This window comes from Mytilus californianus, unplaced genomic scaffold (genome assembly GCF_021869535.1).
Source record: "Mytilus californianus isolate M0D057914Y unplaced genomic scaffold, xbMytCali1.0.p SCAF_8, whole genome shotgun sequence".
Lineage (NCBI taxonomy): Eukaryota > Metazoa > Mollusca > Bivalvia > Mytilida > Mytilidae > Mytilus > Mytilus californianus.
Genome location: NW_026262734.1, coordinates 36,702,940 through 36,720,333, shown reverse-complemented (window position 1 = coordinate 36,720,333; position 17,394 = coordinate 36,702,940). Strand labels below are relative to the sequence as shown.

The 17,394-nt window shown below is 31.8% G+C and overlaps 1 protein-coding gene across 1 annotated transcript; it reads right to left on the bottom strand.

The window, feature by feature from the left end:
* Positions 1-702: 702 nt before the first annotated feature.
* Positions 703-16,497, bottom strand: LOC127711448 (uncharacterized). The gene is made up of 6 exons (XM_052217517.1): positions 16,411-16,497; positions 10,308-10,418; positions 5,226-6,695; positions 4,068-4,158; positions 1,987-2,114; positions 703-1,195 (listed from the first exon to the last, which is right to left on the bottom strand). The coding sequence occupies exons 1-6, from the start codon at positions 16,460-16,462 to the stop codon at positions 1,137-1,139; spliced, it is 1,911 nt and encodes a 636-aa protein (XP_052073477.1). The 5' UTR covers positions 16,463-16,497; the 3' UTR covers positions 703-1,136.
* Positions 16,498-17,394: the final 897 nt, after the last annotated feature.

The window sequence follows — 17,394 nt, the reverse complement described above, 5'->3', positions numbered from 1 at the left end:
ATTGATGAATATCTAGGTCTAAAGACCCCTGAAAGGCTTGTTACAAGGATTCATTAACGTGCAGACAGCTTGACACTTCATTCACTTAAATTTTCTATACTGACCGAATGTAGCCTCCCATTTATATATCCCGCAAATATATTGTAAATTTGAAATTAAATATAAAGTAAATATACTCCTTTTTACTTATATCAGATTTAAACTATTTATATTTGCGTTGTTCACATTCATTTAGTTAACATGAACATGCTAGACAAAAGCCATTTCAGATCAAATCACGTGTTTAAATTACAACCTCATTATTTGCAATTTATATAAACTGTTACTTTACCCCGTTTTAAATAATACCCGTAATTAAATCTTGCTGATTGGATAATGCTATACGAGGAGACAGATAGACCGTCACAGTAAGATGATATAAATGTCAATTTGCGGTTATTAACCTCATCTTTTACGTTCTTCTTTTTTGTGATAAAACGTGCATACATACATTAAAATTGACGGAAACAATAGTTTACCGATGCATATGCGAAGTTCAGAAATCCAATCAGAATACATAAATCGAGGTAAAAATCAAACCCCGAGGGAATCGCATGAAATGCAAAAGAAGAGGGACAAAACCAGAAACAAAACATTGGTCTAAGATGAATGCAGACGATAGAAAAACAGTATTAGTAATTTTGAAGCCGAGAAATATCAGTCATCAATGAGCATTTTTAAGGAAAATGTAAGGTCACTTTATTAAATGCTTTGTTTTCATTTTAATGATGACAACATATAACAACATATATGTTTTGAAACACAATTATGCTATACATAGTATTGCACGTTGAGATTTTCATGTATTGTCCCTCAGATTATACACTCTAATATAACATGCGTTATGCATCATGGTATTTTTTCATTATACTTTACACTCCTACAGGCAGTGTGTTTTCTTCTATTCGCGGTTTTAATAGCTGATGGATCCTCGTTGAGAAATCAAAATACACTGTTCTCATTTGTAAATCACTGGTTTTGTTATGTCTTTAGTTATGCATTATTATCGATATACTTTGAAAACGAATTCATCAGTAATTAAAAGATGCGGCTTGCTACTATCATTGTCGATCGTCGAATTTGGTACTGGTCACCTTTTAAGACCAATATTCGTCAGTTGGTGTATAACTTTGGCATGGATCACCGGTAAAATTTACTTGAAAATACAAATTACCATTATTTTAAACCATTATATGAAAATTGTTATTCAAAAAGATATCTATACATAAAATTGTTATCATTACATGAATTAAACAATCTAAAATGGTTTACACTTGGAGTATTCAAAATGTGTATTGTTATTTACAGCGCATTAGTAGTCTTGTTTTGTCTAGTGTTGCACTGGTGTTTGCTTCGATCCAGTGACAAATCAAACTAAAGACGTTAAAGTTTGTGCTTGCTGTGTCTGTGTTGTTGACGCGGAATTGGAGTAAGAACGAATGTAAGTTGGCATTAAATCATAATTATATGTCTAGGTAGGGTTACATATCTTTACGCAAAATGTCGCCTTGCAAGCTTACATGTTAAACACGATTACGTTTGTGAGTCCAGTTCGCGTGAGTATATATTCGTATTCATTTATAAATACTTTTTGTAAAAATAATTATGATCAGAAACGTTTTTTTTAATCAGTTTTTTACTGACAATTTCTTTCAAAACAATTGCATATCTCAATATAAAATTTAAAGATAGAGAAGATAGTAGATTACGTATCGTATATGAAGCAGCGTGTTTATCAGAATAATAATACTTCAAGACCTTAATTGCAATCAAATAAACAATTCACATCAACATATCTAGTCAATTTGCAGCAAAATCATATCATTTGCCTTTTCCATTATTTGAATAGATTATCCGAAGTTTAACCGAATCCTCGATCATTGTTACAATTCTAACTATTATAATTGTATTGCGTCTTATGGTAATTCTAACTATTCTCACACTTACTATTTGCCTTGTGAGCTGTAACCATATGAAAAACTGTTTTGTTGTCTTCTGTAACAATAGTGGTTACTGTGTTTATAGAATGGCGCTTTTGTGACAATGAGTTTCCATCAAATCTTGAGTGATTGGTCCTGAACAACATAAGTACAAGTACTTTCAATCTTTGCCAATGTTTTATATCAATAAATACGACATACACAAGAGGTATGGTTATTATTTTTATGTCCCGTTTTGGTTATTCAGCTCTTCAACGGTTTCGGTTGTTATATATCCTAGGCTTTCAAATATTCGGCTTTGCTCGCTCCTAACGAAGGACGCATGACATTTATAAAGTGTTTTTGTTTTCATTTTTTTATGTCAGCTACAATGTATAAGCTTATACAATCATGGAGATGACACTTGTGTAAAGAAGGGACTGTTAACATTACATAAAATCCTGTTCGCATCGTGTGACGCACAGTTCATTATTCTATTCTGCTGTATTTGTGTTCTGTCGTAAATTAACTTTAGGTGTTCGTTGTTATTCTGTGGTTTACATGTTGAAATTGACTATTATATTATTTATTTATGTATTTCTCTGTTCTTGCATTTATTTGTACTGTATTCCTGTCACGTAATGTTACCATTTTAGCAGTTTTTTTAACATTGCCATATAAGCGGAAGGTTTGGCTAGCCACAAAACCAGGTTCAACCCACCATGTGTTTCTGAAAATGTCCTGTACCAAGTCAGGAATATGGCAGTTGTTATCGCATAGTTCGTTTCTATGTATGTTTGCGTTTGTTTTTGTAGCAGTTCAGTGTTTCTGTTGTTCCGTTTTGTTTCCTCTCAAAGCTCTAAATGTTATCTTCTCACACGATAATTTTAATGTCTGCTGTATGGATATGATTTTTTTATTATTCAAACGTAGAACTATATCTTTTTAATACAGATCTAGAGAGCTGAATGTTTAAATGACTTTTCAACATAAAAAAAACAACTAGTTTCAAATATGATTTTTTAACTGTATACTTCTCATTAAAATTTTGATATTTCAGTCAAATAGAGAGAAGTAACCAAGAGGTCAATAAACATAATAAGTCCAATTAGTGGTCCGTCGGGTTACTCATTGCAAGTAACAATACGGTAATAAGTCGCATTCAGTAACGTCACAATCGAGAAAAAAGATGACGGGATTTTTGTTACAAGTGGAAAATATCCATAGCCATCTGTGACACACCCATAACCAACGCATCTATAAAATGTTTACTGCCTCGGTGGTCACGTGGCAGCGTGGTCGCCGTTAGGGCAGGAGGTCGTATGTTCGAATCAAGCAGGTCAAACCAGAGACATTAAAATTGGTATTTGCTGCTTCTCCGCTAAGCCCGCGGTATAAAGAAGTAAGACTGGTCGGCTCAGAATATTGTGTCCGAATAGGGTGACATGCCTTCCTGCGGATTGTTACTTTGTAAACTAGCACGTTTAAAATCCGGCTGAGTGTGTTTTTAAGTGCAAAGCAAAAAATCATATTAGATTAAAATGTTATCGTCATGAAGACGTTTTTAATTTGCTGCTTGACGATAACAGCCATCTATCATTATCATCCACATTAAACTATTGACGGAATGACTAAAACTTTAAAGTTTGAAACCCTTAATAACATAGCTTCCTTGTCAGTAGTAACTTTCATAACGGCCATCTCGACAGAAAACGGAAACCTACATAAAATAAAGTACAATAAAGAATACCAAAAAAGTGCAAAAACATGTTTTCAATATTTAGGCTTTTGTTTCACCATTAAACACATACGTATGATAGCTAAGCTATCTAATATACACGTACCTTCTTATAAATTCAATATTTATCAGAAACCATATGAGAATAATAAAAAAAGTTAATATCCGAAACAAAATCTTCAGGAATTCAAAAGTACCTTGTGACCACCCAGTAGAGGAAAATGGCAAACATAAAATTTTAAATGTTTTTGCCTTTTTCAAATTCATATTTCGGATGATAAGTGAATAAGTGTTTTACATGAACAATATGTGTATAGAGACTTAAACTGTAATAAAATGTATTCTTGAACTTACATTTATGAGATGCTTACCTCATTTGTACACTTTTTAATAACACTGTAGCGACCAATAAAATAAATATGGCACACAATATAGGAATGACAACATAAAGAAAAGTCAGATCTGTAAAATAACAAATTTTATATTATCGCACACACGTGCGTTCTTAAATTGCAAATGATCACAACACTTCAATCAAATTTGATTCACTTAGAGGGAAAAGGTTGAGAAATTTGTCGCTTTGCTAAGGCTCTTGAAATCTTTCTCAACGATATTGACTGACATAATCAGATAAAATGTGATCATATAGTCATTTAAAGAGTTTATCAAAAATGTAAACATCGTTCACTAATTTACAAATATTATTTTTTTTCTGTCTTCGCAACTAAAATGTTGATAACAGCAAATACAATATACATATCTGCCAATGTCGCCCTCTTTTGTGTTTCTTCACTTCGTTTTGAAAAGTGCAAACTAGAATACCATTGCAAAATAAACATGATTAAGCGATATTGATATCAGCCCAAACGAGAAGTGTTTTTGGAACATCGTTTACCCTATAGATTACACAAGTTTGAAAACGAAATACCTGCATTGTGTTTTTTTGTTAATTTGTGCTGGATCGCTTTCTCATTGAATCATAACCAACATTGTCACTAATTTCCAGCAAGTGATGATTAATATGGTATGAGAGTCTTCCATCATCTTAAATTGTAAAAAAGTGGAACACAATAGGTCTAGATTTTCAATCAAGTCAGCAAATTTAGATGCAGGAATGCAATTAACTAATAAGAATTTCAATTATTATAAAAATGATAAAATTTATGAGATTTTATGTTGGTAGGACGACTCTCTCTTGGACCAATTGCAACAATCAACATCAATGATATAAACTCAATGATTATATTATGTGAATCATTATTCCACAAACCAAATTTGCTGCGATCAATGTTTATTTCCGGGCACACTTTCATGAGGAACGCATATATTTCAAAGGTGGAAAAGCCAAAATGCATTAGCACAATGAAAGCTATACAACTACAAATACCTTACAGAATTACCAGAATTGACTAAAAGACATTTTACTTGATGAAGGTGCAGTTTTAGGTAGTGTTCAATTGTAAAGATAAAAATAGTTTTTTCATTGACAATCATACCATATATTAACTTTACAAAAATAGACTTTATACCTGGATCATTCGTATCGTCTGGTTGTGTACCATCAATTGGTGGTGTTGTTGTTAATAATTGTGAGGATAATCCAGTTGATTCAGTGAGCGAAAAGTGAACTGTTGAAGTTATAGGAAGTGATGATATTATTTGTTCAATTGCCATTGAAGATGGCACTACTGATTCAGTCAATATTAAATGAACTGTTGAATAGGGAACTGATGATTCTGTAGAAAGTGATGACATTGAAGATAACACTGTTGATTCAGTCGATAATAATTGGATTGTTGATTCAGTCGGCGATTGGGGAACAGTTGATTCTTTCAAAATTGATGACATTGTTTGTTCAATTGACACTGAAGATACCACTGTTGATGCATTCGGCGAAAAAGGAGCGGTTGTCTCTGCGGAAAGTAAAGACATTGTTTGTTTAATTGACCCTGCAGATAGCACTGTTGATTCAGTCGATAACAATTGAACTATCGGTTCAGTCGATAATAATTGAACTGTCGATTTAATTGATAATAATTGAACTGTAGAATCAGTTGATGATAATTGAACTGTTGATTCAGTCGATGATAATTGAACTGTTGATTCTAAAGACAGTGATGACAGTATTTGTTCAATCGACATTGAAGATGTCACTATTGACACTGGAGATGATCCTGTTGATTCAATCGACAAAAACTGAACTGTTTGTTCATTCGATGATGATTGAACTGTTGATTCTATAGAAAGTAGTGATAATGTTTGTTCGGTTGACACTGAAGATTGGATAGTTGATTCAGTAGATGATACTGGAACTATTTGTTCAGTGGAAACTATCGATGTTGTTGGTTCGATTGACAATGTAGATGATATTGTTGATTTGATAGAAAGTGACGATACTATTAATGTTTGTACCACTGAGAATGAAGATTGAACAGTTGTTTCAAAGGGAAGTTGTGAATCGGTTATACCTGATGAGGCTGTAGAATCGCTAAGAAAAACTGTTAAGTCGGTATACATTGATGAAACTGGCGATTCGATTGACAAAGGAACTGCTGATTCGGTAGAGAGAAATGACGATGTTGGTTCGATTGAGATTGAATATAACATTGTTGATTCAGCGAGTAAATATGAAACAGTTTGTGCTGTAGAATGTGAAACAATTGTCTGTGTATTTGATAATGAAGCTAACATTGTTTCATCTGTAGATAATAATACAACTGTTTCGAAGACAGATTGTGACAAAGTTGAATCGATGAATGATGCTGCTGCTGTGGATGTGGAAAATAATACTGCTGCCGTAAATTCGCTAATCAATGATGGCATTATAGATTTGGTATACATTGCTGACGTTGTCGATTCTGTAAACATTGACGTTGACGGGTCTAAATCGGTTGATACTTGTAATGATGACGAATCATTAGGACAAGCTGCTACATTGGCTGCACAGACTCCGGAATCACACCTATGTCCTCCTTCTGGGCAAGGAGCAATGACTATACCTTCAATTGAGAAATAAAATATCATTATGTCAAAGATCAATGAATAACATTTCACACTCATTTTCTTTTATTGAAGTTTTGTAGTTTTTTTCATTTCACCTTTATGACATGTTTTATTTTGCTAGGTTGATATGTAGAGTTGATATATAATATTTCATGCAAATACTATACAAAAGTTCCAAGTCAGGAACCTGTAATTCAGTGGTTGTCGTTGGTTGATCTGTAGTTGTCGTGTTTGTATGTCGGATTTTTTTAACCTTTTTTAATGGTGAGAGTAATATGTTTTTTGTTGGATGTATTGTGACATTTACCAGTTTCATATCTTAATGATTGGATTTAAGATATAACAGGAAAGTACATAAATTACTTATATGTATATATGTATATATATATATATATATGGAAATCCGTCTGATTTACCAAAAACATTGTGTAATTTTGATTTTTTTAATATTTTACTTTGAAACACTCGGATTAATGAAGATATTTTTTGTCTAGATTTTGTGATTTTTCATATTCATCAAATCGATTTAAAAATGAATACATTTATATGACTCATAGTAAGCTTTGCAGATTGCAAACCTTTATATGTAAGAATTATGTTGAAACCAACTTATACTCTCTTATTTTATATCCTACTATTGTATCTTTAACATGTTTAGGGGGATCCTTTAATTAAAATTGAAATTCTATTAATGATTTCCCGAAATTCTTGTTTAATTCAATATCAAAAGCACATATCTTTACAAGGTGAACGATTCAGGCACTTAGTAGCCTCTTGATAATTTTTGCTTTTGATATTTTTGATAAAATAACTTATTCAATTGGACGCCCTTTAAAGCACATGTATAATTGTCAGATTTGAGAATTCAGCGTGTTCAAAATTCGTAACACTAGTAAACACTTTAGGTATGGGAAAACGAGGACAAAGATACTAAAGGACATTCAAAGTTAAAAGTCGAAAATAAGTTGATGAAAAAAGACCAAAAGACAAATAACAGTATACAAAACACAAAACATGAAACATGGAAAACTAAAGACTGAGCAACACAAAACCCAGCAAAAACCGAGGCTGATCAACAATGAACAAAACCCATACCGAATATGGCAAGCAATAGAAGTAGGCCGTGACATGGCAAAATGTAAAATAAATGCGAACAAGATAACCAACGGCCTTCTTTATGCACAAAACAAAAAATGTTGTACTATAACATGTAGCTAAGAATACATGTTTTGAAACAAACTAATGGCTTTACAAATCGGCTTAAACAATTTTCATATAATATATAGTTCCGACAGAAATATGACTTCTTTTACTAGCAATGCTTGGAATTAGCGATAATGCTGTACATAGATTGATTTAAATCGTTTATAATCTAGCTCAGGGGTGAAATAAGTAAGATGAGTCTATTTACTCTTGATCGCAGTCTCATTGTCACTGATTATTCTTTTTCTTAAAGTGTATGGCCGCTGAGTCTTGACTAAGAATATGAGTTAAATATGTCGTCGTGTTACATCATTTATACAATCAAATCTTCTTTCATTCATACAATTATGTTTATGCATTAGACATGAAATGAATGTAATGCCAAAAAAAGCACGACAAGTCCTGTACAGGTCAGCATTATCATGAAAAGGACGTCACATATATGTAATGGGGAAATGTAATTTGATAAATCAGATCGTTTCGTATTTTCTACCTATATTTCAGAGGATTTATTTCCCTTCATATCAGTGTAAAGGTGTTAAAAGTTGGAGATCAAGTGAAATTTCGTTTAATAAGCAGCCTCTTGATTATTATATGTGCCATTTTTTCCGTCGGTACATTCTATTGGACACGGGAAAACTAACGATTATTTGGAGGAAAGACCACAGTTAGATAGGAAAGACTGCAGAAAGCGTCTTTAGAACATATAATTTTTGGATAGTACTGAAAGCTTCTCACATCTCTGATATTTTCTAATAGTGAAAACAGAAGGTTTTTACAGGAGCTGAACAGCTGGATTGGACATTTTTTTTTTCACTTCCCAATATGAACGCCTTTGACAAACTTCTTCACTCACACTTAAAAATGTCTATGACACCATTTTTCGTCAAAGATGTACAATACTGTTTCAAAATCTTATGACATTTAACACACTGAATCTGCACTGTGATTTCAAAGACGCACACAGACTAATATTGTAACAGCGGGACACACTTAAAAGGATGTTAAAGCCATCGGAATGAGCAACATTTTTCTTAAAATTTCATACAAAGAACAAAATCACATATTTTATTTATTTATTTGTTTTATATTCTTTCGAATGATTTGCAGAACATGTATATGTATTGTACAGAAAAAAGCGTGAATTGGAACAACACGTTATCTACCTCATATTTTCGAACAGACACAAATATCGTGCTCAACGTTATTGTTTTCGTGTCATTGTTAGAAAAATCACACCAGATATGTTATGTTTCAATACATAAACTTGTCAAAACTTGAAACGACAGTATAAAATTTAAAATTTATTTGTAACAAATCAATACATAATATATGACAAAAAAATGCTCTGAAATATCAAATCAATACATAATATATGACAAAAATATACTCTAAAATATAAAAATAAGGAGATGTGGTATGATTGCCAATGAGACAAATATCCACCAAAGTTCAAATGAAGTGGATGTAAGCAAATATAGGCAACCGTACGGCCTTCAACAATGAGAAAATCCCATACCGTTTAGTCGGCTATAAAAGGCCCCGAGATGAAAAATATGAAACAATTCAATTGACAAAACTAACGGTTTAGTTTATAACAAAACAAATATGACAGACATGAACCAACGACAACCACTAAACTACATGCTCCTGACTTGGGACAACCACATAAGGAATGTGCCGAATAAACATGTTTAGAGCGCTCAACCCTCCCTCTAATCTGGAACATTGGTGTTACAGCACAACATAAGAACAAACTCTGTTGAAAAGGGCTTAAGTCATCAGATCGATACAAAGCAGAACAAATCTAACAAAAACTCAGACCCGACGTGGCAGGATTATTTATACATCCTTAACAACAAAATAAGACACAGAGTACAGATCTCTGAGAGTACACGCAGTTATTGACAGCTGCATGTAGTTCAAAGCTAATAACAACATATAAAAAAATCATGTATCTAAGACTAAAATATCAATCAGTACACATCCAACATCCAATGGATCTAGACGCCATTTACAGTCAGAGAAAAACATGACCTTGTGCAATGCCAAAATATAGGTATCGACAGATTGTAGTACCGTGAAAGTGCATATGTGTAAAACATTAGTATTTACTATGGTTTGAATTTACTGATATCAAAATCAATTTTTATTCCAATAAAAACAATACTCAAAGATCTAATTACATAGTTGAATTGATAACCTTTTAGAACAAGTTTATCTAAAGAATTGATAAGCTTACCCGGATCGTATCTAAAAACATAGATATCTTTAATAGTATTTTGTAATTGATACTGAAATTTTTATTTCAGGATAAAAAGAGCCAATAAAATACATGGATTATTTTGGTTGTTCTGAATAAGTAAGCAGTACCAGCTTGTTATTATATATTTACTATTACTTACAATTTAACTCGTCTGAATTGTCCGCACAATCAAAGTTGTTGTTACATCTTGATGTGCTAGCAGTACAGTTTCCATTGTCACATTCAAACTCGTTTGCATTGCACGATAAACCTGGCAGCATAAATAAAATGTAAACATAATCACAAGAGCAACTCCTATAATTTGAGGAGAACATTTTGAGTATTTAGTTAAAGACAAATTTAAATCCATAATATTTGATGGTCATTCCATTATTTCAAAGATTATACAAGAAAGTGGAATTTTTAATATTTCATTTTCTGATTTTCGTTAACATTTTGAAAGTAAAAAATAAGACAATGATAATTTAAACTTAGACAAAAACAATAGAAATCTACTATATGATAGTAATTGAAACAAGCAAACGAATCTGTCAAATATTGATTTATTGTTGTTTGCTAAGCTAACAATTATTACCTTCTCACACATATCTAGAAAAAAAAACATAAGAAATCGCTTATCGGGAATCAAAATAAGCTACAATCACCGGATCTAGCAAAAAATTTAAGTGTTTGGTATTGTCCTTGATATCTTCACTTGGCTTTCAAACCATAAAACATTTATCATTTCCAATATCCGTCTTTTCATATGACTTTCCAGAAATAATTTCCTTTCATACTTTCTATGATACATCATTTTTGTGTACTTAGTACAGTATTTTTAATAACACAAGCTATCTAGGTCAATTGGCCCACATCTGATATGAACACCCGAAAGATCTTTGGAACAAAGAAAAGTCGAGATTTACCTTCATCAGGAACGCTTAAAACAAAAACTGTAAAGCCAAGGATGTATAAGACTTACACACGCTAAATAGAAATAAGAAGATGTGGTATAAGTGCCAATGAGACAACTCTCCATCCAAGTCACAATGTGTAAAAAGTAAATTAAAGGTCAAAGTACGAACACGGAGCCTTGGCTCACACCGAACAGCAAGCTATAAAGAACCCCAAAATGACTAGTGTAAAACAATTCAAACAGGAAAACCAACGGTATAATCTATATAAAAAACGAGAAACGAGATACACTTATAAACCACATCAACAAACGACAACCACTGAATAACAGGCTCTTCACTTATGACAGGTGCAATCAAATTCAGCGGGTTTAAACGTTTTAACAGGCGTCAACCTTCACTCTAACCTGAAACAGTAGTGTTACATTATAACATAGAAAGACACACTATAAAAAATCAATTGAAATGGCTTAACTCGATCAAAAAGACATATTAACAAAAACAAGTAAAGATACACTGAACGAATAAATTTGATCTATGACACAATATAAATACAATATTAATTAAAAAAACGGGATGTAAAACAATGTCAAAAAGACAACTCTAACCTGGGACAAATTGGCGTTAAATAAAATAACGTACACAGGTAAATTTTAATATAATAATTTTGTTGTTAGGAGTACGGAAATATTTTTTCCAAATAAATCATTTTGTTGTTCATAGAACGAGTACAGAAGTGAAAATTTATCGTCATACTAAATACTTATCAAAGGTGGTACATATTAAAAATAGTTAAACGAGATATAACACAAAATAAGTAAATATTGAATAACAAAAATGCATTACAAATTGTGTCAACAGGTCAAATTAACACGAAAGTACGATTTGAGAGTACTCGCAGTTATGAAAGCTAATTAAAAGTCAAAAACAATTAATAATAAAACATCATGCATCAGAGACTAAAATCAATTAAAACACATCCCAGGGATTTAGTGTTTTAACGCCATGGACAGTAAAAGAAGACATGACTTGTGCAATTCCAAAATTAAACTATCGCCAGGCAGTACGATAGTTAGGATTTAACCTTATAGTAAATATGTATCATGTTATATATAGATAAAGCAATCTTTATATAGAAAATAAACGTGGATGTGTATTTATACATCCAAAAACACCATTCGAAAAGAATACAAATTTAGTTATGTTTTAATTTGTTGATGACAAAATAGATATTTGTGCCATAGAAACAATATTCATAGATCTTATTACAACATTAATAAGATAACCTTTACTAATAAATTTGTTTAAAGGTTCGATTAGTTTACACGGATCACATAGTAATTTCCGGGCTTTTAGCGCAATATTACCGTAAAATTTAGGATGTAAAATACCGTTTTTGATAAGTTTTCTACAGTTACAGCCAAATTTACTAATCAAGTCTTTGTATCTATGAAAGAATTTAGTAAATGTTTTAAGTAATTTATGGTAATGAAATCCCTGACTTTATAATTTACCAGTGATACATTGATTACGTTCGTTGAAATCTATGACATAATTACACACACGGGCATAACGAACGAGTTGGGATATATAAACACCGTATGATGGAGCCAAAGGAACATCGCCGTCTAAAAAAGGAAAATAAACAATAGGGAAAGAAAAATCGTCTCTTTTGTCGTAAATTTTAGTCTGGAGTTTCCCTTTAGAAATTGAAATGTCTAAATCTAGAAAAGGAAAACTACTGATGTTTATGTTAGATTTATTTAAAGTAAGTTCCTTTGGGTAAATTTCGGTAGTATATTTAGAGAACTCTGGATTATTTAACGAAAAAATATCATCAAGATAACGGTAGGTATTGTTGAATGTGTCAACAAAATGTAACAATGACGTGTCTTTACTGAGTTTGGCCATAAACTGAGATTCATAGCAATACAGGAATAAATCTGCTATTAAAGGGGCGCAATTAGTGTCTATAGGAATACCTACTACCTGTCGATACATTTTATCGTCGAAACGTACATATATGTTGTCTAGGAGAAAATTTAAAGCTTCAATCATATCTTCACATTTCCAGTAAATGTATCTAGCATACTTTCCTTTTTCGGTACAGAAAAAGGCTTTAAACGAGTTACAGCAAATAAATTTGCAATGAGATTTTTCAAAAGACCATTTAATTAAATATGATATTCAATAAAACTGTTTCCTTTGTATCGGAAATTTTAAATTATAGGAGAGAAGCAAGACGTGTTTATATCTAATCAAAGGATTAAACGAATCTTTTATCAACTATTTAATCACGTTTAAAGTCAACACAGTTCTGCATTTTAAGAGGAGATATGATTAATTGATTGTTGTTTTCTGAACGTACAGTGGCAAATATTTGACGCATATTTATGACGGAGAGAAGAATTTTCAAACAAGAAATACGAAGTTACATGCGTTGTCGTTGAAAAAGAATTAAACACCATGACCAGGGAGAGACGACAAAAAGACAAACAGCAAAATATAAAATATAAAAACATATTCTATATTTTTTTATTCATAGTAGGCAACCCTCTTTGTTGGTTGGTTGTAGCATATTAATCTCACCGACTTTTACAAGAGACCACCAAAAGTATCTCCTTGTAGATACTCTTATAGTATTATGCATGAATATCAGATATTTATTTGAAATAACTCAAGATTTACGAGGTTGTGGATAAGGTTTTATAAGGCGATTGCAGATGCATTTCAATGTATTTGTTTTGTACACCTTTCAGATCTTAAAATAATCTTTAAATATATTTTATGTTTATCTATCATGGATATTTCAGTACATTTATTTTATATAAGAACGGTTGTAACAAAGGGGGTTAATCTTCTGAAGGTTTCAAATACCACAACAGAACGGTTAAATCAGAATGCGTTTAAATAGTTTTGCCAACTAGGTTCTACAGGAATCATTCACAAATATACTTACGCAGCAACCAAATAATTACGAAAAACAAAAATATCTTTATTTAAGTTGTCGTACAAAATAGTACTACTTCGGGTCTCTGTTAAAATCATGTAATGATCAGTATAATTCAGAAGTCGAAGAAATGGATGTTTATTACAGTAACTATTAACTCAGTAATTGGACATATAACATAATTGGATTCATCATTTTACAGGTAAAGATGTAATCCTGATATATAAATCAGGAATATTGTAAATGTAATAATAGTATATCTACATTAAATTCAAGACAAATGCTCGATATCAGGTTTTTACAAGATTATTCGAGTAACGTAATTCTCCCTGAGCTATTAAATTTAAATCAATCAAAAAGTCAAGGATATATATTTCAAATATTTCTCTCAATTTTCACGAACTCTGTTATCATATTTATATTTCTATATATGAAAATGTATATATCTCCAAAAATAAACATAAGAAAAGCTATCAGTTCGAAAATCATTTGAAAAGGTCAAAATGTTTGTTAGATAGTAAGATTTAATTTTTAACATAGAGAAAACCAATCTGAATAAAAAAATAATTAACTTAGTTTAACAATACTTAAAATTCGAATTTAATGTACCCCAAGGGTGACTGGGGAATAGACATATGGTCACTACAGGACTTTCTGCCGACCGGCAGTAAAACCCTTGCCAAAGTGGGGCGTCCGTTTGGCTGTGCGGGATGTACAAGTACTCAACCACTTCCGACCAGTATGGGGACGTTAGATCCGATGATTCGTGTAGAGGGAGAGAGAGCGCCACGCTCTCTGTACGTTAAGAACCCTTGCAACAACATTCTGACGGGTCCGTAAGTGGCCTGTTGCAAGGCAAAAGTCTGCCCCAATCCAATTTACCCTCATTTTCTAGTGGCAGTCTAAAAATCCGAGACCTTTATCCCGGGTGGCCTCTATTACAGGACCTACCTATTGTATTTATTGTTAGTTTAAATTTGCTCTCGTCCTAACCATGCATTAAATATTTGCCACTGGACGTTAACCAACCAACAATCAATCAACCAATCAATCGAATTTTATGGATACCAAAATTAATGTATCGTACAAAAACTCGTAAAAAGATTTTAGGATAACTTTTTTAAGGCTGCAAAAAATATGTATACATGTATTTATAAACATGAACGATATTTATAAAGTTTAAAATGAAAAATGGAAGACATTTTTCCAAATTGCACCTACTTTTGTGTGTCTAGTCTTCACATTTTTTACGAATTAATATAAACAAAATCATTCATAAGCACATATCTTTGTAATAAATGCTTCGCGACCTTTATGTTTAAACAATCATTAGCTAGCCTCATTATTTCTAACCTAAGTTCTTATATAATGTGCTTTGGGCGTGGCTGATGAATTTTAATCCAGAAAAGCGCATGAAATTTATAAAGTGTTGTTTTCAGTTTATACATTTCATATCGGTCTTTCTCGCGTGGATATTAAATATAAATGATTATTATACCTTACTATATATTTTCTTTTTAAATCATAGACGAATACATTTACTTTTTTTACGAAATTGTCTGAAAGAGACTATTTATCGGATAATAGTTTCAAAATCTATTACTGGGTATGAACTAATTACTGGAGGCAACATTCTCCGGTAAGAAAGACAATCTAACAGTTCAACGGGTTGATAGGTTCAAATACTATTTACTGGGTATGGACCATTTACTGGAAGCAAATATTTTCCCGTACTCTCTGCATATTAAAACCACTATTTACTGACTATTCGAACAATAACAAGTGTGTTGTCCTTATAGCAAGTAAATACTACATGTATTTCGACGTTCAGATTATGGGTAAAAAGAAAAGATATTAAGTATTTATCATGATACAAAGTCTCTACACACATCTAACAAAACCATAGGCCAGGATACACCATGCTATTGCTGTTCTTCGTCTCAAAGACTCAATCAAGCCATATTCAAGACTTTACTTACAAAAAACATGTACACCAGTTTTGAGCAGAAATCTTTGCTAGATGTTAATGACGTTATCTAGAACTGTACCAAAATGCACGGTAATATCAACAAATTATAAACCATAACGAGTTTAAGGCACACCATTTTTGGCTACTTTTTTTAGCGCTTTGCAACTGCGAAGCTAATTTTGCGTTCAAACTGTTTTACTTCGAGGATCACTTATTTTAATTATGAAGACGAAATGCTTGTTTGGTATATTTATCTATAAGCCTGATATCTTTGATGGTGTTTCCTGTAGCAATTAGTCAATCTTCAATTCATTATTATATTACTTCTGTTGCTACCGAGCAACTAAATAACAGGTAACATGTAAATAGCTATTTCTCCCCTTGTATGTGTATATCCCATTAAACACTTTTTTAATTAATATTTACATACCTGTTAAAATCTCTCTACTGAATACGATTAAAAACAGGATGTTTATAATCATAGCTGCTGACTTGTTTTACAAACTAATGGCAAACTAGAAAAAAAAGCATTAAACTGTAAAATCATTGTTTTTTTAATTGAAACACCAGTGTCATTTGGTTATCTTCAGTTGTCGTCTACTTTTTGTAAGTTATAATTGATTTTTTAAAACTTTTCATATAAAATTTTATTAACACCTTTTTAAACACGGAGGATTAAGAGCATGGTGTTTTCTCTTGCCACGTGTCTATTTTCAAAGACTGTATGTTGATCCCAAGATGTTGTTTTAGTGTTGTTGGGTTGTTGTCTCGTTACGTATACACCTAAATCCTCTTTTTAATTGCGAATTAAGTGAACTCTTGACAAGATAATTGTAAGGTAGAGGCGTTCTATTAATAAGCGTTTCTCTCAAAACTTTATTCTGTGCCTGTTTTATACTATTGAGAAAGGGATACTACGGATAGGTCAATAAAAGTAAACGTGCGTGTACTTTGACATTGATTGATACACTAATTGAAAAATTCAACATCACCTACTGTTACTTTGATGATATTTTTTGCAATATATAATAGAATATTCAGTAAATATTCTACTGATATTTACCCATGGGATCTAACTTTAAATCACTTTAATAAAAACAGCAATAATTGTCCCTTCCTCGATTTACATATTTCAGACTCACCGAGAAAACTGTATACAAAATTGATTTATCATTACTCCCATTTTACGTGAGTGTATATCCCAAAATCGTTCGTTATGCCTGTTTATGGACAATTAGAACACTTTCCCTTTGATATCACTGCCTAATATTTTTGAGATCATGGACAGGACTTGATACTCGAAAATTTGTTAAATTTACAAGACTGATATTAGCTTATTCATATGTACATGATAATATAAATATTCAAACACAATTCGTTCCATGATTCATATGTACATGATAATATAAATATT